This window comes from Ictidomys tridecemlineatus, chromosome 11 (assembly GCF_052094955.1).
Source record: "Ictidomys tridecemlineatus isolate mIctTri1 chromosome 11, mIctTri1.hap1, whole genome shotgun sequence".
Classification (NCBI taxonomy): Eukaryota; Metazoa; Chordata; class Mammalia; order Rodentia; family Sciuridae; genus Ictidomys; species Ictidomys tridecemlineatus.
Genome location: NC_135487.1, coordinates 15,092,834 through 15,115,003, shown reverse-complemented (window position 1 = coordinate 15,115,003; position 22,170 = coordinate 15,092,834). Strand labels below are relative to the sequence as shown.

General features: G+C 64.0%; 1 protein-coding gene across 3 annotated transcripts in view; it reads right to left on the bottom strand.

The window, feature by feature from the left end:
• The window catches only part of Ephb2 (EPH receptor B2), a 129,848-nt gene that overhangs the window by 20,595 nt on the left and 87,083 nt on the right, over nt 1-22,170 (bottom strand). For all 3 annotated transcript variants that reach the window (XM_078025564.1, XM_078025565.1, XM_078025566.1), the window contains exons 4-6: nt 12,885-13,040; nt 11,544-11,879; nt 1,869-1,993 (exon numbers count right to left, since the gene is read on the bottom strand). In XM_078025564.1, coding sequence (XP_077881690.1) covers nt 1,869-1,993; nt 11,544-11,879; nt 12,885-13,040 — 617 coding nt within the window. The remainder of the gene's footprint in view (nt 1-1,868; nt 1,994-11,543; nt 11,880-12,884; nt 13,041-22,170) is intronic.

Here is a 22,170-nt window from a genome sequence, read left to right as displayed (position 1 = left end):
CGGCTGCTGCCCAGCCTGCTGGCCCTGCCCCTGGCAAGGGCTGGGATCCCGGGCAGCGCTGGAAACTGGGGCAGACTCCTCCCAGCTCACACCTCTCAGCCCCCCAGGCCTGCCTGCCGAGGAAATGGGTCGCGGGCAGGACCCACACGGGGCTCCCTCATTTCCGCTCCTGTCTTTGGGGACACACACTTTCAGTTTCATTTAATCACAAAGCTTCTTAATTAGGTTTTTTTTTCTTTCTTTTTTCCTTTTTGAATTCGGGGTTGCTAAACCGCCCTGCTGGAGCGGGCAGTAAGGCTGTGCCCGGCCTGGGTTGCCTGGGTCTGGAGTCTGACCCACTGCCCAGGATGCCCAGCTCCCTGGAGGTACCACGGGGCCCAGCGAGGGTGGAGTCACCCTCTCATGTCACCTCCAGTCCAGGCCCTCAGGGACGGCTCCTCTGAGACATCTATTGAGCACCTCCTGTGTGCCAGGCTCTGGGGAACCACCGCACAGAGAGCGGCAGGGTCTCCAGCCTGGACTGGACCCAAAGTAGAGGCAGCAGAGACTTCGATGGCACTGTCACCAAGAGGGGAGAGGAACGAGAAGAAGGGAGGATGGGGCCTGGCCCAGGAGGTTGCGCTCAAGCTGAGAACAGAAAGGAGGAGCCAGTGGTGGGAGGGGTGGGGCGTGGCCGCTCGAGGGGCGTGGCTGTGGGCGTGGTCCTGGGATGGGGCGGGGCGGGGCGTGGTCCGCTGGGATCCGTAGCCCCAGACCAGATGTCTCTTGTGTGCCAGGCCTCGGGGCTGGGAGAAGCTGGTGACCGGGAGAGCAGAGGTCCCAGACCTCTTGGAGCGCACCGCCTGGAGGAGGGGACCCAGTGGACTGCAAGGAAGCGCGCAGTAGCTGGGTAAGGCCAGATCAGGGTGGGCGGAGCCCCTGAGGTCACCAGGTTCTGGCTGTCAAAGCAGTTCACAGGCTGCAGGGGCAGGGCGGCAGAAAGCAGGGCTCCAGCAGGGCTCCCTCCCTTCCTTTGAGCCTTTAGGGACACCTTCCTGTGCAGTTCTGGTTCCCAATGGGCCTTCCTGGGACTTCCTATCAGTCATTTACACCCTAGTCTGAATGCAAGTCCCATGACACCTTTTCTCTCTGTGGCTCCTGTAGGAAGCAGGGACGGGAAGTCTTCGGTCAGCGGGGAGGGCTTCAGGGCCTCTGGTGTCCATCCTGTGGGTGGTCAGCTGCTGTGTCTACCCTCCCACCCTGAGTCACGCAGGCCCCGCGATTCTCCTGGCCTTCCATGGTGCTGCCCTTGACCACCCTGCGGCGGGCAGAGTGGGAGAGCAGGGAAGGGGTGCACCTGGGCAGCCATGGCCAGGCACCACGGTGGGCGCCAACTGGCCTCCCCTGCCCACAGCACAGACCTCTCCTACCACAGAGCCCGCCTCACCCGCACCTGCCCCAGGTCACACAGCTGGTTACGGACAGAGCTGGGGGTTTGAACCCTGGCTCTCGCTCCTAGTCTCCCTCCTGTGCTGCTCTTCTCCACAGCCAAGGCTCTGGGCGAGCGGGACAGAGGGGGGCTCCATCCCGGCCCTGCACGGGCTGTAGATAGGTGTGGGGGTGCTCATTACCAAGAAGCAAAACTTTCTGAAGCTACTTTTTTTTCAATCTCAGGCCCACTGAGATCAAGACAGAGGGGTCTTCGTGTGTGTGAGGGCTGCGTTTATCCAGATGGCTGCTGGACCCCATGCCAGGAAAACAAGGCACAGAGAGGTGAGGATACCTGCCAGAGGCTGCACAGCAGGGGAGGGGGAGCCAGCGGCCTGACTCTGAGGCCACTGCTCTTCTCCTCTGGGGGACAGGTGGGGACACAGCGCGAGCACGGATACCTTCTCATAGTACTGCAGCTCGTAGTCCAGGATCACGCCGTTGGGCTGGTCTGGCTGGGACCACGACAGGGTGATGCTGTCCACGGTGCGGCTCACCTGATGCATGATGGCCACGGCCGACGGCGCTGAAAGAGAGGCCGGTTCAGGGGTCAGCGGCCCACACGAGGAGGGGCCAGGTGGACGGCAGCAGGGCAGAGGGTCAGCAGGGCCGGGGGCTGCACCTTCGGGGTGCAGACAGCGTTGACCTTGGCCATCCCTGGGGCCTCAAGTCACATGGAGGTGAGAGATGCCCTGCGCCCCTCCTCTGGGCCCAGCCCCAGGGGGCTGAACAGGACACCCTGAGTCTCTCCGTGAAGAGCCAATCTACTGCCTCGGGGGACAGAGACCTTGGTCATGGTGACAGGGCTGTAGGAGAGGGAAGCGGAGGGATCCATTTGTTCCTTCAACAGCTTTGCACTGGGTGCCTACTGTATGCCAAGGAATACAGCCATCAATAAAACCAACCCGAATAACCAATTTACATTTATCTTAGCATTTCTACTCTCAAGAACATCCTCCAAAGAACGGAAAACATGAACTTGAACACACACTTGCACACGGATGTTTGTGGCAGCCCCCTTCACAATAGCCAAAAGGTGGGGACCATCCAAATACCCATCAACAGATGAACAAATTGCCGCGTACACTCACAAGGGAATATTATCTGGCCGTAAAAAAAGGAATGAAGTACTGAATCGGTCTACAGCGTGGAGGAGCCTCAAGCATATGCTAAGTGAAAGACAGTCGCCAGGGCTCACATACGGTAGGATTCTATTTATAAGAAATACTCCGAGGGCTGGGGATGTGGCTCAAGCGGTAGCGCACTCGCCTGGCATGCGCGAGGCACTGGGTTCGAGCCTCAACACCACATAAAAATAAAGATATTGTGTCCGCCTAAAACTAAAAAATAAAATAAATATTTAAAAAAAGAAATACTCAGAATAGTATCAAATCCTTTGGGACAGAGATCAGACTGGTGGCTGCCAGGGGCTGGGTGGGGGAGGAACGGGGAGCGTTGGGCGCAGGATCTTTGTGGGGAGGTGAAAATGTCCTGGGAGCAGGCAGAGGCAGGGGCTGCCGAGCGCTGCACAGAGGCTGAATTTCAACTCGAGACGTTCAGTCCACCCATCAGTCTCCCGGACCAGGTGCCTGGGCCAGTGCCCGCCCCGCCGCCTGCTACCCACAGGCCCTGAGCCCCCAGGGGACTTGCAGGGGGACGGCGAGCGGCTCTTCTAACCTCTCTGAGCCTCGGTTTCCAGGTCTGTGAAATGGGACCCTTGGCTTGGACGGGTGCTGGGTCGGCCAGGAGGGAGACACGGCCAACGTCCCTCTGTTCCTGGCGTCACCAGCGTGAGGCCAGCGTGACGCTGGGGCCAGAGGGGAGCCCCGGGGCCCTGCCTTCCGGGCTCAAGCTCTTGTGGGGGAGAACGCGAATTTCTCTCAGCTCAGGGTCCACTGCAGGCGGGCACCACGCTGGGCGCTGGAAAGACCGGGAGACTGGGAAGCCACGTGGAGCCCCTGGGTTGGAGCCGCCTTCAGGACCCGGCCCCGGGGTTTCCAGGCCTGAGGAAGGACAGGGGCTGCTCTGTCCCCGTGGCTCCTCGTGACGTCCCCTTACGGCAAACCAAAGAGGCACAACGTGTCCCTTAGCTTCTGCACTTCCTTTGGTTTTGGTGCTTGGGATTGACCCCAGAGGCGCTTTACCACGGAGCCACCTCCCAACCCTTTTTGAGACACTTAGGGCCTCACCAAGTTGCTGAGTCTGGCCTTGAACTCGCGATCCTCCTGCCTCAGCCTCCCGTGTCGCTGGGATCCAGCACTCACTGCACTATCCACACCCGCGTGGGCGTGGGGATGACCCTGCGGGCTGGAGGCTGGAGCAGCCGAGCCCTGGTGCAGTGCATTCCCACCCCTTCCCACGTGGCTTCTCGCGGCCTGGCCCTGTCTGCCCAGGCTGGACTCCTGCCTCGGGGCCTCCAACTCTGAGCCCCTGGGCAGCAGTTTGAGGAACTCCCTGAGTCGGGCCCAGGCCAGGCAGCGAGTCAGGTGGGGGCCCAGCCTCGGCTTATCCCGTGGGGCACCCAGCCAGACGCTGCACGTCAGAGAGCCCACCCCACAGGCCCCCAGTCTGCACGGGGGCCTTGTCCTCAGACCCACTTTACAGACCAGCAGACAGACTCACTGGGAGGCAATGGCCCGCGTCCACACGGTGAGCGGCCAGTGGAGCTGGGTCAGATGGCCTCCCCCTCCCCTTGGCTGCAGGTGGCCTGTGACCAGGGAGGTCTGGGGACACCCCTGCGGCTCCCACTCATCTGTGTCCCGTGAACGCCGCCCGGGAAGCACCCGCCACCACCCATGCCTGGCCCGGGGTCAGCTGCTGGCCCAGGCCGGGCCCACCGCCGTGGTCTGGCCGGCTTGGGTTTCAGGCCGCTCCTGGACTCTGATCTCCTGAGCCCGTAACCTGGGCGTGGCAGGAGGCAGTGTTGGCCGGGACGGTGACCAAGGCGGCCAGGCTGCGGGGCTGGCCGCTCCTGGAATCCGGGATTAAGGCCAACAGCTGGATGTTCTCGGCCCTGCCTGCCCCCGCCCACCCTGGGGCTCAGGTTTCCTGTGAGCCGGTCCTTGGGGGATTCTGGTATTTTCAATTACCAGCCGGGCACGCTGGCAGGGGACATGGTCAGCCGTGCCCTGTGACCCCTGCGAGGAGATGGAGCCCCAGGGAGCCAGCATGAAAGAGGCTGTGGCCGGGAGGGGGGCAGCCCGGGGCCTCCCAGCTGGAGCAGGTGGTCAGGGGCCCTGCTGCCCCCCAAGCCCCGGGGACAGTTCCCACTGTCCTTGGCTGAGACCACCCTCCCTGGTGCCTGTGTCCTTCCAGGGCTGGGCCTGGGCCTGGGCCAGGAGCCCCCCCACCGGCTACCGCAGGACGCAGCGTCCGGCTCCTGGCCTCGCCTCTCCAGACTTGAGCCAAGGAAGGAGGGAGACCTGTGCACTTGACCTTCGCCCTTCCACGAGTCAGGACTTCCGTGACAGCCGGAGCTAAAGCGTGGGGAGAGGTGGCAGCCACTGTGGGGTCTGAGGCTCCACCCAGCCACGGCCTGGCGGGCCCTGGAGCCTCCATGGCAGGGCTCAGTGGTTTCCCACTGTCCCCGGCACAGCACAGGTACCCTGCAGGCCGGCGGGGCCACCTGCCTGCTCTCCTGTCTCCCTGCACCCTCCACACTGGCCCAGGCACCCAGGTGGTCACGGCAGTTGACCCCAGCCTGGGCCCTGCTGTTCTGCCACAAGCCTGGCCCCGTGGCCGGCTCCCCTCTCCAGAGGTGTGGGCTCCAGCGTCCCCCTCGGAGGTGCCCCGAGGGCCCCCAGCCCTCCACACCCTCTCTGCTTTCCTTAGAGATCAGCACTCTGCAGGCAGGGACCGTCTCTCCTTGGTCCCCTGCCCCCAGTGCTGGCACAGGGTGTGTAGCTCACAGAAGGTCCTTACTGGTGGCCAGAGGGAGGGAGAGAGGCCGGGGCCGGGCTGGGCTTCAACTCAGCCCCCACCCCAGCGGCGGGCCAGCAGAGGGCTTGCAGGACTTCCGCCACAGCCGCCGACCACTGGCCCCCAGCCCCCTGTCCCCGGTAGACAGCGGCCTCCTGCCCCCAGGACAGGGGCTGCCTGCCACCCTGCAGCCGCCCTCGGCCTGCCCGGGCCCTGGCCGCGCACCCGCCCCCAGTAAGGCTCTGTGGACGCCAGCTCAAGGGGCAGCTGTTCCTCTGCATGTTGGTCTCTTAGACCGCAGTGTCCTGCCCAGGGTCGGGGGGTGGTTCTCCGTCCCCAGGAGGACGCTCAGGACGGGTCTGCACAGAGGCCTCTCAGACACAGCCTTGCTTCTGGCCTCGGGGCCTTCACTCTTGGAGACAGGCTGGGACACGAGGGACGTGCAGGGAGCCCGCTGGGCGCTCCAGGCAGGAAAGTCTGCGGGGCAGCTCGGGGTCTCCTGGGGGACCCAGGCCCGCCAGCACCCGGACCCCAGGTGGCAGGAGGCCCGGGCGACCTGGCCCAGCACCCTGGGCCTCGGTTCTCCTCTGTGGATGGGGATGACCACGAGGACCCTGGTTACGCGGGGACCACCTCTTGGCGAAGGGCCTAGCACAGGACCTGACCCAGAGGAAGGGCCCAGGGACCCCCGGACCAGTGTCAAGGTCCCCAACCCAGCTGTGCTGCTCCCAGGCCACTGTGTGACTCAGGTCAGCTACCGCCCACTCTGCACAGGTCCCTCACCTGCAGAATGGACCATGGCAGACACTACCCTCTGCCAGCAGACTCCGGCTCTCTGTTTCTCAGATTAGCAAAATCCTGGTTCTGCCCAGTGAAAAGTCTTACATTTTCCCAAGCTCTCTGGTGATCAGAGTGGCCATGTGACAACCTGCTCACCAATAGGTATAAGCCCATATTCTGTATAGGATTTCTAGGAAATCTCCTTAAAAGGGAGGAAAGTCTATTCTCCTTCCGTCCTGCTGCCTGGGACATGGGTGGGATGGCTGGAGATACTGCAGTCATTAGGGCCCATGAGGACAAGAAGCTGAGTATTTAAGAGTCTGGCCCCCGATCATTCCACGGGTTGCTGTCACTCCTGTCTTCCAACGTTCTTTATGCATAAGAAAAAGAAGACCTCCATTTTGTCTAAGCGCCTGTGTTAGGCTGGCTGGCCTCATGGCCCCCTCTGTGTCCACACTCCTTGCCCTGTGCCTAGGCACGCCTCTGGCTCCGACTTTGGGCCTGGCCTGTGACTCGCTTTGGCCAACCGTGACATAAACAAACAGGATGAGATAAGGCAGGGGCTTGAAGAGGAGCCTGCTGTCCCGGTTCCCTGGGACTGCCCCCAGAACGTGTCCAGGCCACCCTGCTGGGAGCGAGCCGTTGTCCCAGCCAGGGCCCCCCAGGCTGGCTGACAACCGTCAACCCCTAAACGGGCCACAGAGCCCTGGCAAAGCCCAGCCAGAGGGCTGCCGAGTGACCGGAGCAGATGGCCTATCCTCAGACGCTCCTGGCCAAGCCCAGGGCCACGGTCCCCGCAGGGCTGCCTTGCGGGCCACTGAGGTGGTGGCCTTCCCCGGGTTTGAGAAGAGCGGCGGCGGCGGCGGCGGTGGCGGCCAGCTCTCATTCCTCTGCTGCACAGTGAAGCCGTGTTGATGTCACTTCAGGCCAGCGCTGGCCTCCGGGGAAGCTTTGGAGGATCAGAGAGCAGGACGCAGGCGGGGGCCGGGCTGGGGGGCTCCCTCCCCGTCGCTTTCCCTCTCAACCCTCTTCCCGGGCCTGGGCTCTCCAGGGGCGCCCGCGGCCTCTGTCTCTCTGATCCTCCTGGCCTCCCAGGGAGGGAAGTAGGGGAACGTGTTCCAGCCAGTTCTAGAGACTGCGCCACAGCGGGGCAGAGGATCAGAGGCGCCGCTCTCACTCGGGAGGCAGGGAGGCTTCGGAGAGTTGAAAGTCTGTCCACGAGGGAGCCACGTGGCAGGTGCCACTGGGCCAAGCGTGGGCTGTGCGATCCTGGGCACTCACTCAGGAACCTCTCTGGGCCTCCGTTTCCCTCTCCGTAAAGGCAGGTGTGGGCGCTGAGGACCTCCAAGTCCCCTGCGGGTGCCGGTGGGTGTCAGTGTGACGTGGGCGGCCTTCCGTGAGGCAGAACCCCTGAGATGTCGAAGGCTCCGGGCAAGGACCTGAGAGAGGACTGCAGGAGCCCAGGGTGGCCCCAGCTGACCCTCGGCAGGACACAGGCCTCGCTTCTCTGCACGGACCTGAGGTCCAAGGACACAGATCCTCCCCGAGTGCCTTCAGAAGGGACACGTCACCTGACGGGGTCCACACTGACCTCTGATCTTCCAGCAATGGGAGGTCCTACGTGATCTGACACAGCCCGGGTTTTTCTTTTTTTCTTTTGGTCCAGGGACCAAACCTGGGAGCACTTAACCACTGATCCACATCCCCAGCCCTTTTCAAAAATATATATATATTTTTAGGGACAGGGTCTCAATGAGTTGCTTAAGGCCTCACTAAGTTGCTGGGGCTGGCTTTGAACTCGATCCTCCTGCCTCAGCCTCCCAGGCCGCTGGGATGACAGGCGTGGGCCACCGCACCCCTGGCCAAGTTTTCCGTAGCTAAGTCTGCAGGGTTTGCGAGGCAGCCATGAGGTCAGGTGCTATGTAGTGTCCACCTGTTGTGTGCTGGGAGCCTCGTCCATGCATTGTTGGTCCCCCTGACCACAGGCATAGCCGGAGTGACAGGTGCATGCCACTGCGTAGCTGAGGCATCTCTGCTTGGTGGGGCTGCTGGGCCCGGAAAGGACCCGATGGGCGAGGGCCGAGGTCCTGGTAGATGAGGGCCGAGGTCCTGCCTCTGCTCCCACGAGACTTGCTGAGAAGGAGGAGGGGACAGCGTCCTGCCGGGGGCAGCCGCTCAGAGCTGCAGAGGGCGGGTCTGGCCAGCACTGGGTCCTGGTCATCGAGCTCTGTGTCTGACTGCTGGGTGGCCGAGGACAGGTCACTTAGCACTCCACACTCTACTTTCCCTTTAGGGGACAAGGAGACCTGTGCATGGCCCTTGCTGAGGGCCTCGACCAGCCCCGGGCACGGCGAGCCGCGGGCGGGCAGGAGCTGCGTGGAGGACCACAGTGAACGCAGAGGCTTCGCCTCTCCAAGGCCCCCTGTGCCAGGCTCCTTGGACACTGGGGCCATCAGCGGACCCCCTGCTGGCAGCCGGGTGTGGTGACAGCCCGGGGGTGGGGATGCGGTTGGAGCAGCACAGCGACTTGCCCGAGGCCCAGAGCCAGGTTTGCCCGGCGCCTTCCCACGGCTCCGGAACCGCAGAGCGCGGGCGGCGGGACCTGCCCCGGCCACATCCCGAGGGCTTAGGCTGTGTCCGGCTCTGCCTGGAGGTGGCCGGGAGCCCTGCGTGGACTTTTGGAGGACGAGCCTGTGTTTTGAAGTGCCACCCTCCCTCTGCCCCCAGCTCTGCCGGTCATTTGGATGTTGCTGAAATGCCACCTCCTGGGGAAGCTCTCCCCGCTGGCCGCCCCTCCTCCTGTCCCTCTGGTGTTCCTGTTTGTGTCAAGGGCCATGATGGCAGCGTGGCCGAGACCGTGGACTCGGGACAGCTGGACGCACTCCCTGGTGGCGGGGCTGGACACGTTGCCCGGTCTCTCCCGGTCAGCCCGGTCCTTCCTCAGGCCAGGGGTCGCCAGCAGGGCCAGTCGCCTGCCCAGAGAAACACTTGTCCCTGGTAAGGCAACCAGCTGGATGGTCAGGTCCAGCTGACCACGGAACCACGGGATGTGGAGTCCCCGGCCTCGTCCCCAGCCTCGTCCCCCTTCTCCACACCCCGCCTGACTGCACGCTCACCAAACCCTTCTGCAGATGTCCACTGACCGTGGGCTGCGGGGCGTGCCCTTCTAGTGCCGGGAAAGCTGTGGCGAGGACATGCAGGCCACCACCAGGGAATGGCCCCGGCTTCCTCTCTGCCTCCCTCCCGCCCTGTTGGGGGCCGGGCTTCCCCAGCTCGGAGCTGCGCCAAGTGGAGGCTGCAGATCTGTCAGGAGGTCCCGGCCGACAGCTGCTGGCCCGAGGGGTCTCTAAGGATCTCGTTTAGATCCTGCCCCCCGCGGACCCCAATCAGGGGGACTTCAGGGCACCTGCAAGAGCTGCAGGCTCAGGATCCCGTACAGACCCGCGGCCACACAGCGTCACACGGTCCCAAACAGCCACACTCCTCAGACACCGCCAGGGACAGCAGAGCCACCTTCAGCTGTGTGGACCCAAGTGGACACACGCCTCAGACCCGCTCCCAGGGCCCAGAGCGAGACACACCCCATCCACAAATGCAAGTATCAATCAGAGGCCACACAGCCACAGTCACGTGGGTCACACACAGGGTGACACGCCCACTCGTTCTCACACCACCCCACCCATCACAGCCAGCCGACTCCAGGTCCCTGGACGCAGCCCGGACCTCGCCCACGTGCGGAGTCCTGGCCGGTGCCTGCCTGGCACTCTCCTGGATGGTGACTCCTCCCAGTGCCATCTGTGAGATGGGGACAGGGAGGCCTTGGGGTCCCCTGGAGGTGGGGCGTGGAGTGCGCCTGTCCACCGGGTGGCGCTGCCGGGCACCCTCTCGGGCCTGGGGACTCCATGTCTTTCTACTGTTGGTCCTTCCAACTGCGGGCCGAGTCCTGCCTCCTCCGGGAGGCCTTCCAGGGCTGGCTCCGGCCTCCCCCTGGGGACCTCTGCGTGCCTGCTAGGGGCGCTCTGCCCTGGAAGACAGCAGAGTGGCCGCTGGCCCTCCCCTGGCCGCCCTTGGCTCCTTGGCCCTGCTCACTGCAGGGGGTCAGCACCGTGTGTTGAGTGAATAACAGGGTCACACGCACAGTGTCCATCAGGGGACCTTCCACCTGGGCACCGAGGTGTGGTTGGTGGCCTCATGGGGCCTGGAGGCTGGGAGGTGGGCATTGCTGGACACTAGAGGTCTCAGGTGAGCCTGAGGGCGGCCGTCATGGTGGAGACCAGCCCCAGAGGAAGGGGGGGGGGCTGCCCTGGCTGGCCACTGTGTGTGCGTGTGCGTGCATGTGTGCGTGCGTGCGCGTGTGTGTGTGCGTGTGTGTGCGTGTGCGTGTGTGCGTGTGTGTGTGCGTGTGTGTGCGCGTGTGTGCGTGCGTGTGTGCGTGTGTGTGTGTGCGTGTGTGTGCGTGTGTGCGTGTGTTTGTGTGTGCGTGTGTGCATGTGCGTGTGCGTGTGTGTGCGTGTGTGCGTGTGTGCGTGCGTGTGCGCGTGTGTGTGCGCGTGTGTGTGTGCGTGTGTGCGTGCGTGTGTGCGTGTGCGTGTGTGTGCGTGTGTGCGTGCGTGTGTGCGTGCGTGTGCGCGTGTGTGTGTGCGTGTGTGCGTGCGTGTGTGCGTGTGTGCGTGTGCGTGTGTGTGTGCGTGTGTGCGTGTGTGTGGCAGGACCACTGAAGGTGAGCCTCAGGGGAGGAGAGGCGTCTTAGCCTGTGACTCCTGCTGTGCCTCTACTGAGAGACCAGAGTGGGCTGAAGCCCTGGGGGAGCTGCCGGGTGTTGGCCCTTCTCCCTTCCACCATGACCGAGGGCTCAAGTCCAGCCTGAGGTGACACCGCAGCTCCCTGGGAGGCCACATGACCAAGGCCTTTCCCACAGGATGCCCAGGAGCCATGGGTACGACTCCTGCCAACCCGGCTTGAAACCCCTGTCTGCCCGGGTCTCCCCTCGTCACACTCTCCCACCACACAGAGGAGCCACGGCGGGGAGGGGACGACACGGGAGGAACCTGGGTCCCCGAGTCTCCTGGGGACCACCTGCTCTCCTGAACTCCTCGCCTCTGGACTCTTCCACGAGAGGGAAATACATTTTTGTGTTCTTTAAGCCACTGACCATTGGGGCTTTTTGTTACATCAGCCAAACCTTAACCTCCAGTGGTATGCATTCCACGGAAGGTGGCCTTGTTCTAAGTGCCACTAACGCAGAGGGACGCCGACTCTCCAGGTGTGTGTCCCACGCACAGCCTTTGAAGAGAAGAGCTCTCTCTGCAGACGGAGGGAGTCTTCCCGAGGGCGGGCAGGGTCACGTGGCACAGCGCGCCCCCGCCCCCGTGGCTCACCTGCTTGGTTGGTGGTGATGTTCACCGAGGCGAACTGGGGCGAGAAGGGGCTCTGGTCGGTGACGCCATTCACGGCCTGGATCTCGAAGGTGTACTGGGTGTGGGCCAGCAGGTCGCTGATGTAGATGCGCGGCTCCGTCAGGCCCAGCTGGCGGGGCGCGTACTGCACGTTGTCCCCACAGCGGGTGCAGGCGCCCCGGCCGGAGCCGCAGCTCTTGCAGATGATGTTGTAGACCAGATCCTCGCGGCCCCCGGAGTCGCGCGGAGGGGTCCACTCCAGCATGAGGGAGGTCTCGTTGACACTGGAGATCACAGCCTGGGGGGCGGAGGGGATGGCTGGGGGGGGAGCGCGTGAGTCAGAGGGGGCTGTGGGGGCTGTCCCCCAAGAGACCCTCTGCCCACTGCCGGGCTCCAGCCCAGGCCTCCCAAAGGACTGCTTCCAAATCCTCACCTGATGGATGTTTCTAGAATCTGAGTTATCCTGCTGTGGATCTGCTGAAACCTTTCCTCCTGGGCCCCAGCCTCTGAATACGTGTTACTAGGGACAGGGTTTTGTGTGCAGGATACCCCTAGAGTATCTATCTCCCCCTCTTTCCTCACAAAAGAACCCACCTTTACTCAGGATAGCAATATGTCCAGCTAAAGACGATGTTTCCCAGGCTTTTGTGGTTAAGTGCTGGTCATTCATAAAGGTCAGAAGCTATTTAATAAGGCTGTGTCTTAAAAGGGAGACAGACGGGAACAGGAGGAAGTCCCTTTGGGCCTTTTCCCTTTCTACTGCCTAGAATGTGTATGACGGCTGGAGCGACAGCAGCCATGTTGGACTAGGAAGCGACTTCAAGGATAGCAACCACATGTCATGGCTGGCAGAAAGAGCCACATCCCAGAAGTCGTCCTGATTTTCATACTATCCCAGGACGGCCTCCCCTGGGCTCCTTGCATGGAAGAGAACAAATCTGCATGGTTTAAGCCACTGGGATCAGCTCTGTTATTTATAGCTGACTGGGACTGGGGTTATGAAACTGCCTCTTGGTCACCTTTCCTGGAGAACCCTGGCCTGTGGTTCTGACAGCCGCTGCCAGGTTAGAACACCGGGCAGCCTTTGTGCTGCAGGACCCCCGCCCCACTGTGCTGGCTCTGCTGCAGAGCCTCCCAACCCCGGCCCCTCTGTGAGTCGAGACCTTGACTTTATCCTCCCGGCACCCGAGCAGAGGGCGTCAGGAGACAGAGGTCCACCCCATGGCGTCCACCGTGGGCAGCAGCGCCACCCCAGGTGCTCGGCGCTCTCGGCAGCCTCCCACCCTGTCCCCCGCCGTCCGGCAGGTGCACCCTGGAGCGTACTTGTGCAGGGCATGTCCAGGGGGTCCAGGTCGGCTCTGTAGTAGCCATTGCGGCAGACACAGTTGGTGGCCCCTTCCGAGGTGGTCCGGCTGTTGATGGGGCAGTGCGTGCAGGCCTCGTCCCCTTGGTTGGCCTTGAAGGTTCCTGAGGGACAACCTGGGGGAGAAGACGAGGGCGTCATCAGGGAACCAGTTCTCCACACCAGGACCTGATCCTGGGAACCACCTCCCGAACTCCTGGGGACTCCAGGTCGAATGGGGCAGCTCTGGCCCCATCCGGAAGGTTCTCGACCACTGGCTTCTTTCCCTGAGCCGCCTGGGTTGGCCGGGCCTGTGTCTTCCCTCCCTGCCCAGCTTGGCTGTGCCGCAGCCTCCAGGGTCCACCCTGGCCTCGTTGGGAGGCCCCTGAAGGAGTCCGAGGCCGTGTCCAAGGTCCGTTCTTGCTTTCTGACGTCCAGCTGGCCACCGGCCACTAGCTCGTAGCTAGAGTCCCGGGTCCCAGACCGGGAGGGGGTTAGTTACATGATAGAACTCCTACGACAGCACAGGGTCAGTAGAGAGGGCCGTGGTGAGCAGAGGGTGCTGCCCTTGGGCTCACATACACCTGCCCGAGTCCCTGCTCCGGCTTTTACTTACCGTGTGGCCCTAGACCAGTGGCTTAACCCCTCGAAGACTCAGTTTTGCTATTCATGAAACTATGAGTCGCAGGCCCCTTTCTGCAGGTGACCATTCATTTAGCGTAAGCGCGTAAGGGGCACCTAAGTCCTTACAGAACTGAGTGCCCACTTTGACCTGTTTATTGACTGCCGGGGCCTGCAGTACCAAGGACAGCCTGAGGGGGCAGTGTTTGCACTTGGCCTACCCTTGTCATTCTGGGTTGGCCCAAGGACCGTGGCCTTGGCCCCACTCTGGGGTCCAAGCCCTGCATCTCGGAGCACACCTTGAGGTTCCACTGGAGGCACGCGTGTTCGCCTCTTCCCTTCCTGTGGCTCCTGGGTGGGGAGTCAGGTGGTCAGTGCTATCCGTCTCCCAGCCTCAGCCTTTGGGGGTTCAGCACCCCAGGACGGCTGTGATGCCTTGGAGGGACTGAGTGAGGGCGAGGGAGTGGGCGGGCAGGAGAGAGCTCCGGAGGACAAGATGGTCCTTGGGACGAAATGCTGCTAACTCCTCCATAAGCCCCTGCCCTGGAGCACATTGCCTGCCCAGGTGCTGGGCAACCTTGGACGAGTTGTTCGACCTCTCTGAGCTGCAATTGTCTCAGCAGTGGGTAAACAGAGGACCTGCCACCTAGGGGGACTCCGGTGAGCGCAGGACCTGGAGCAGGGTGGAGGAGGGGCTGCCGATCCAGTCCTGGGCTCAGTGGAGGAAGGGGGTGCTCACGGAGGAACCCAAAGGCACCTGGCCGGACCCTGCCTTTCTGCCTCTTGGGGGAACTTCTGTGAGGTGGCTCCAGAGCGACCTGGCACCCGCCGGGCTGCGGCCTCCCTGACCAGGCCCCGTGGGCTCAGCCAGGACTTTGACACAACCCACCAGGCCCCGGTGACGCCGATGGCCAGGCCGGGAAGGCGAGGGTCCTCTGGAGCTGGGGCCTCCGCCGTGAGGGTGCACATGGCTGGCATCCACTGTCTCCGTGTGACGCCTGGCCCTGGCCCAAGGGTTGACCTGTGCGAACCTCCGGACCCCCAGGGAGGGTCCAGAGCCCCCCTCCTGGCAGAGGCCCGGGGGTCGCCTCCCAGAGAGCGCCTGCCCGGCTCAGGGGCCTGCACATCCGCTGGCCAGTTCCTGGGCCCACTGGAGGGGGCGGCTCCCTCCTCTGGGCCGTGCCAGCCCCTCCATCTGGCCCGTCTTCCCCTGCCCTCTCAGGCTCCCCCGATCCACCCCCGCAGCAGTCTATCTGGCGGCTGGCACCGAGTTTCCTAAAACCTGTTCTTCTCTGCCCCGAAAAGCGGCCTGGTGTCCCCCCCCCTTCACCCCCTGCCGCCTGTCAATTACCAGGTCTTTCCTCCTCAGCGGGTCCTATCCCTGCTCTTTGTGGCCGCTTCCCGCCCCCGCAGGCATCTAGAAAGCTCTTCCCACCCACTCCCCAGCCTGGCAGGGCCATCTGGCCTCCCCGCCCACCCTCCAGAGCAGGCTCTCTGAGGCAAACCTTTCCACGTCACTTGACAACGCACAGTGGCAGACAGTGGAATATTATTCAGCCATAAAAAGGAGCGACAGACTGATACAGGCTCCCGGATGGGCAAACCTGGAGACGCTGCTGACTGGGAAAGAAGCCAGGCACCAAAGTGTGGTTCCATTTATAGGCAATGGGTCCGGGGAGGTGCATCGAAGAGACAGAAAGTCGATGTGTGCCTGCCCAGGGCAGGGGCTGGGGGAGAACGGGAGATGTCTGCTAATGGGTAGCAGGGTTTCTTTGGGGGTGACAAAAGTGTTTTAAATTGATTGTGGGGAGGCTTGCGTGATTCTGTGGATGCTCTAAATCCATTAAGCTGTGCACTCGGGGCAGGTAAGTTGGTGATCTGTGCTAATGTCCCCACGAAGCCGCGATTCCAAACGCTCACGATGAGTCTCATCGCCTAGGGGAGGCCGGAGCTCCTCAGGGCCCCCTGCGCCCCCTGGGCTGGTGCTGCCCCTCTCTAGTGTGACGTCACCGTCCCAGGCCTACCCATGTCTCTGGGCTCGCCCACCCTGGCCTCACTGCCTGGAAGGCTCCCAATCCCACCTGTTCCAGGTTCCGTGAGACCCCGGCAGGTTTGGGGGCCCGGCTGGGCTGTAAGCCCCCCACCCACGGGGCCAGCGCTCTCGGGTGGGGACAGCTGATGTCGGAGGAGCTGGGGGAGTGTCCAGATCAGCTCTTTTGTTGGCCTGTGGGGAGACCGAGGCCCAGAGCGGAGCGCACGGATGGAGGGATGGATGCGGGAGGCAGAGGCAGACCTGGTGCAGGGCCACTGTGCCACCTGGTGTGTGCCGCGGCTCAGCCCCCAGCCACGGCTCCCCCTCCTAGAGGGGCCTGGTGGCCGCCGAGCACAGTGCCCAGACAGTGCACTGCTCCAGGTTCTTGGGACCAGGCAGGCGCCCCTCCTGCCAGCATCTGGGTCTCGGGTGCCGACACGGGAAGAAGCCAGGGGACGGGAGCCGCAGGCCCGGGTCAGCCTGGACAGGCCTTCTCGCCCCTCCACTCAGCCTCCCCCCTGCAGGGGGAGCAGGCAGAGCAGACGTGCTGTGGGTGACGGGACCCAGGACGGGCCACTCTGCCTCCCGCCCATCCCCGTGAGCTCCATGGGGAATCACAGCTGCGCTCGCCCGGGCTCCCCCTGCCCTTCACGTCCTGTCGCCAGCCCTGCCACCAGGCCCTGGGCCGCCCCGAGGGTCTCCCTGCCCCTGCCAGCCACCCCCGCCCCGTGGGCTGCAGCCTGCGGGTCGCCAGGCCGTTCCCACCTCTGGACCTTTGGCCACGCTGTGCCCTGGGCTTGGACGCTCCCCCTGCCCCCCCAGGATGGGCTCCTTTTCCTCCTCCAGGACCCTCCTAGGGCCACACGGACACCCCGGGCTCCAGCGACTCCTGCCCACCTCTGTCTCTGTTCCTCTGCGGGCCCCGTCCCAATTAGCAATTGCTCTAGAGACGATGTGTCAACCTGCGAGCTGCCCAGACGTCTCGGCTCTACCCCGCGCCCCACGCCCTACCCGGCCTCCCCCCAGCGTGAGGATCGGCAGACCTGCCCCTGTGCAGGGCACACAGGAAACGGTGGAGTGTCTGCCGTTTCCTGGGGTGTGTGCTCCCCACCAGGGCGAATTCCCAGCTCCCAACCTGAGATGGCGGAACACAGAAGGAACCTGCGCCCACAGCTCGCAACCTGGGCCGGTACAGACCAGGCCACCACCTGGGCTTGCCCGACCCGGGCTTATCTTTGTCCTGCCCCCTGGTTAGTCAGCTTTGGCTGGAGGAGGGGTTGAGCGTCCACTCTCCCCGGCACAGGATCTGGCACAGGATCTGGCACATAGTAGGTGCTCAGCCAACTCCATCTGCTGAATGGCAGGTCTGTCCTTGGACAGTGAGCAAGTGGAGGGCCGGGCCGTGGGCGTGGGGGTGGGTCTCAGCACAGGCTACGGAGACGCTGCCCGTCGACGCTCACCTGCCCCGTGAGGACACAACGCCTCTTGCTTTTTAGACACTTCCCAGGTGCGGGCCCCGCGCTCGGAACTCACCTAATTCTCTCTCTTACTCCATCTCTGCCCACTGAAGTAGGTACCATTATCGTTCCCATTTCACAGATAAGGAAACGGAGGCTCAGAGGGGTGAAGCCATCCCCCGGAGGCCACACAGCTAGCGAACGGCAGGGCTGGGTCGGACTTCTGGTCTCTGACTTCAAAGACCTTGTGTCCAGAGGCAGAAATCATCAAGAGGCCGAATCTCGGGCTGGAGACCATCTTGTCCGGCTGAGCGGGGTCACTGGGCAAGACGGAGGCAAAGCCTGGCGCTCCGACCCAGGGCTCCGGCACGGAGCAGCCGGCCGGCCTGGCCTTCTGTGGACGCCTGTACCCTGGGCCAGGCAGCCCCGGGCGGGGACGGCAGGCCGCCAGCTGGGGACGGAGAGGAGGATTACAGGGAAACAGATTTTCTCTCTGCTGCCCCCCGGGCTCCGGGGATAGGTGATAATTGACCAAGTGAGCCCCGAGTCAGGCCGCGCGGGCTCCATCTGGGCCTGGCACGGCGGGGCTGCTAATTGGCACTGAGTGGCTGGCCTGCTGCCTCTGCTCACCCCTCTCCTCCCAGAGACGGCTGATGCCGCTCTGGAGTCAATCGCTCAGTCAGGCCCCGTGTGCCAGACAGCAGGGTTGGCAGGAGCACGTCTCCCTGGGGGTCCTGTGGTCGAGGCCTGTCTGTGGCACCTGAAAAGTCGGCTGCCCCGCACCCGCATTCCACCTCCCGCTCCCCACTCTGAGTAAAGTCAATGCCTCTCCTTTGCTGTGTGACCAAGGGGAACTCCCCTAACCTCTCTGTGCCTCCGTTTCCTGTCCATACGACGAGGATGATAACAATCCTGACTCTATATCTGTGGAGAGGATCACAGGAGATAGTCCAAGACAAGTGCCCACAGCTGCGGTTTCCTGGCTCACGGTGAATTACCATCGCGCAGGTTAAGGATCCCTCATCTGAAAGGTGTGGCTGGGGAGAGTTTGGGAGTTCAGACTTGAGAACACTAGCACACACCTGGACAGATGTCTCGGGCAGGGGACCCATAAAAAATCCGTTTGAGTTTCGCGTGCACCTCCAACTCCTAGCCCGAAAGGAATCTCCCACTATTTCAAACAGTGGTGTCCCGGGACGGCTTCCCGCGTGGGGGTTTCCTCCCATGGTGTCAGGTGAGCGCTGTAAGGTTCTGGGTTTGGGAGCATTTTGGATTTCAGATCAGGGATGGCCAGCCTGCGCCATCTGTTCCAGACTCACCACGCGCCTGGAGCTGCAGAGGGCGACCAGACAGGTCCCTGTCCCCGGGAGGTCAGGCCCGGCTGGGGATGCCCTCCCCACTGGATCTCTCGGCTGCTGCCCACCTCCTCGGGGCTCTCGGCCTCCACACCCCCGCAGAGGCCGGCGCTGGCTGGGCACCTCTGCCTCCTCCCGAGCAGCCGGGCTCTGGCGGTGGACGGACGCGGGCACCGGCGCTGGCCCTGTGTTTGAGCCTCGTTTGTTTCCCGAGGCTCCCTGAGCCCGTGCCAGGGCGGGTCTGCGTGCTCTGCGGCTGGGGGTGCTGAGGGTTCACCCCGGCAGGCTGACCTGCCTCCGCCCCCCTGGGCTGGGCTGGGCGGGTGCTGGATCCTCTGGGCCATGAACAGAGCCGGTGGTGGCCCCGGGGACAGAGAGGAGCGTCTCCCTTCCAGTCGGTGGGCCTAAGAGGCACCCAGGGCTGTGACCTCCGCAGGCCCGACGACCTTCTTCCCTGCAGGAGAGGGTGCTGACCCCATTTTAGAGATGACGCCGAGGACAGGGGAACCCAGATTCACATGGGATCTGGGGCCAGGTGACGCGATCCCACTGTCTACTTTCTTTCTGAAACATCTGGCCCCGGGTCCTCATGTCCCTGGATGGAGCATGTCCCTCTCACTCCTTCCCTAGGCAGAGGGGCCCCGGTGCCGTGTCCCCATGGTGGCAGCGCCCAGGGAGTGCTCAGGGGATGGCAGTCACCGGCCCCCCCACATGCCGTGGCTGGGATGGGGCTGGGGACCGCGTCAGCCGCTGGCAGGACACAGAGGTCAGAGGCAGGAGCAGTCCACACGCCTCCTTTGCCTGAGGGAGGCACCGGTGCCTGGACCTGCCCTCTGTCCAGTCCCTGCCCGGCTCCAGACCCTGCGGTGGTTCCCCTGTGCCTGGGGGCTCCGTTCCCGCCAGGCCTCCCCTCTGGGGCCGCGGGTTCCCATCCACGCCCCGGGCTCTGGCCCTGGAGACAGCAGCGTCCCTGATAAGCTGCTCTGGGTCTCTGGGGCCCTCCCAGGCAGGTCCCTCGTCCTGCAGGCTGCCCCAGTGCCTGCCGGCTGACTGCGGTCCTCAATCTCGGCCTCGGCCCGAGTAGCCTTTAGTCCTGAGGGAGGCTTCCCCTCCCAGGGCTCTGCCACCGCCCCGCCACCCGGGATCGTCACCGTCTGCCTCCCCTACCAGGCCAGCAGCAGAGAGGACGGGTGTCCCAGCTTGTGGCCGAGGGGTGACAATGGCCCACACGGTGGCGTCTTGTGCTCAAGGTCAGCCAGCTTACACGTGGCCCCGGGGGGTTTCGTCCCAGGCTGCTGGACGCCCGTGTCCTGCCGATGGCTCTCAGGGCGCCCACCCACCTCCCCCCTCGGCCTCCTTCACATCTACCTGACCCTCCCTCCCCCCCAACTGGGAGCTTCCTGTGGGCAGCTGCTGGCCACCTGCTGGCCACCGGGCAGGGCACGCACTGAGCAGGAACTGGGAACGGCTCCCTGGAGGGTGGTCTGGAAGGCCCTAGGTCCCCGGCCAGGGCCACTACGCAGAGTGACCACGGCGTCGGTTCCCCAGGCGAGGGGAGGGGGCTCTGGGGACAGAGCCGGGTCTGTGAGGGCGCGAGATGTGGCGCCCACGGCCTGCAGAGGCACGTGGGGGTGTTTCACGGCCGTCCCCAGCCCTGGACCCCAAGTCGGCCCAGCCCTGCGCCTCCCTTTGGCGCCCCACTCCCGCCCGCCCAGCAGGCCGCCCCATTCCTCCAATTTCCTCCCAATTAATCAAGCTCTGAACTTTTTAATTATCTGCCTGGGGGTGGCTCCCGCTCTGCTGAAGCAATTAAGGACATTTCCAATGCTGCCTGGCCGCTGCGCGGTGTTGGTTGACCAGGTCCTGGTGGAGGCGGGGCGCGAGGGAGGGGCTGGGGACAGAAGGTGACAGGATCCCGGTGACACCTGGGCTGCTGGGAGCTTGTCCTGGGATCTGGGCTGGAGCTGTTCCAGCGACCTGGGGCCACCCTGTGGAGTGTCACCCGCCTGGGTCCTTCTGCCACTAGCCTCTGACCCCAAGATCCCGGGCCATTCCCAGGTGCCAGGGGCCGGCCGAGTGCCTTAAGACGGCATCGTCCCCAGACCCGGGAGTAGGGACTCCGTCCATCCCACAGGAAACGGCGGCTCCAACCCTTTAGCCGCTCCAAGAGGCAGCTGGAACCCAGAGCCACTTCCTGGAGGAGATGCCACCCGAGCGGGAGGCCACCCTGAAAAGCAGGTCCTTCCCGGTGCAGGGCTGCAGCGAGGGGGTGCTCTGGGCAGAGGGGCAGCCTGGGCAAAGGAGGCCGGCCTGGCCTGGGGGACACTGGAAATGTGCAGGGTCGCTGGAGCATGAAGGTCACCGCTGGGGGAGGCCGGAGGGGAGACGGGGCGGCAGGAGGGGAGACGGGGCGGCAGGAGGGGAGACGGGGCGGCAGGAGGAGTCACAGAGCTTCCACCATATTCTAGGCTAAACCCCTCATGTTGTGACTACAGAATACACGGCCCAGACAGAGACAGTCACTTGCCTGAGGACACACAGCGAGTCAGCGGCGACAAAGCTGGGGCAGCAGCCCAGGGATCTGACACCCAGATTTGGAGGGAAGAAAGAAGCTCAGGGGAGCATTGGCGCCATATTGGGTGGCCTCCTGACTGGCTTCCTGCTTTCACCCTCGTCCATCACCCCACTTTCTGCCGACTGCAGTCAGCTCTCCGCCAGGCAGGAGGGGATCCTGCGCGGCTCCCCTTGCCGCTCTGCTCAGGGGCCGACAGCTCCCGCCTCACTTGGAACCTACAGAATCACCTAGAGAATCACCTCCTGTCACCCCGCCTTTTACCCACTGACCATTCTGGGGTACGCGGACCTCCTGCAGTCTCGGGGCCTTTGCACCTCCCCACCCATCGCTGGGTTGATGCCACACACCGCACCCTCCTGAGAAAAAGATCCATCGGGAACCCCCTTCGCCCCAGCCAGCGACCGGCGACCATCGACCCTCGCTGCACCAAGGCCTGGGGCGTCCCGGCCGGGAATCCTGGGACTCAGCAGGACGCTGGGAGAGCAAGTGTTAAGGCGCCGTCACCGGTGCCCAGGGGAAGCCGGATGTGCTCACAGGCCTGCACATCTGGCCGCGGCCCCAGGCACATCTGGCTCTGTATTGACAGGTGGCGAGCGTCCCCGAAGTGGGGCGCCTGGCGCAGGACGGGGTGAGGCCCTTGACGGAGCTGTGGCCCCGGGTCTCCTGCAGGGGTCCCCGTTAGGGCCATGGCAGGTGGCAGGGTCAGGGCCCAGGACGGGGCTGCCAGGCCCCCAAGTCCCGTGTCATCGCTGTCGGCCTGGCCACCCTGCTGGGGGCTGGGGGCTGGGAAAGGCCCCTCCCCCCTCTGGCTCGGTGGGGGCCTCTCAGGGTCACCTCAGCAGCACCGCCCCTTCTCGGCCCACCTGCGGGAGCCCCGGGCCAAGCCTGCCCCCCCCTCCCGTGTCCCATGAAAGCCAGGGTCATTAATAAAGGACACAATCAGCTGTCAGCGGAGGACTCGTCTGGAATTCCTTACCTGCTGGGTGAGTGGGTTAAAGCAACAGCCCGCGCCCCGGGGCGGCCGCCACACACCTTCCAGGGGCCCTGTCTGGGGGCCCTGTCCCCAAGCCCCGGCCAGGAGGGGGCTGAGCTTTGCCGGCTGCTCTCAGGTCCCAGCCTGGGGGGCAGTTGTTTTCCAGGCCAGTGGACAAAGTGACAAAGCCAGACGGAGCCCTGGCAGAAGCTGTTTTGCTCAAGCAACTTGTGCGAGGCCGGCGGCCGGGGCCT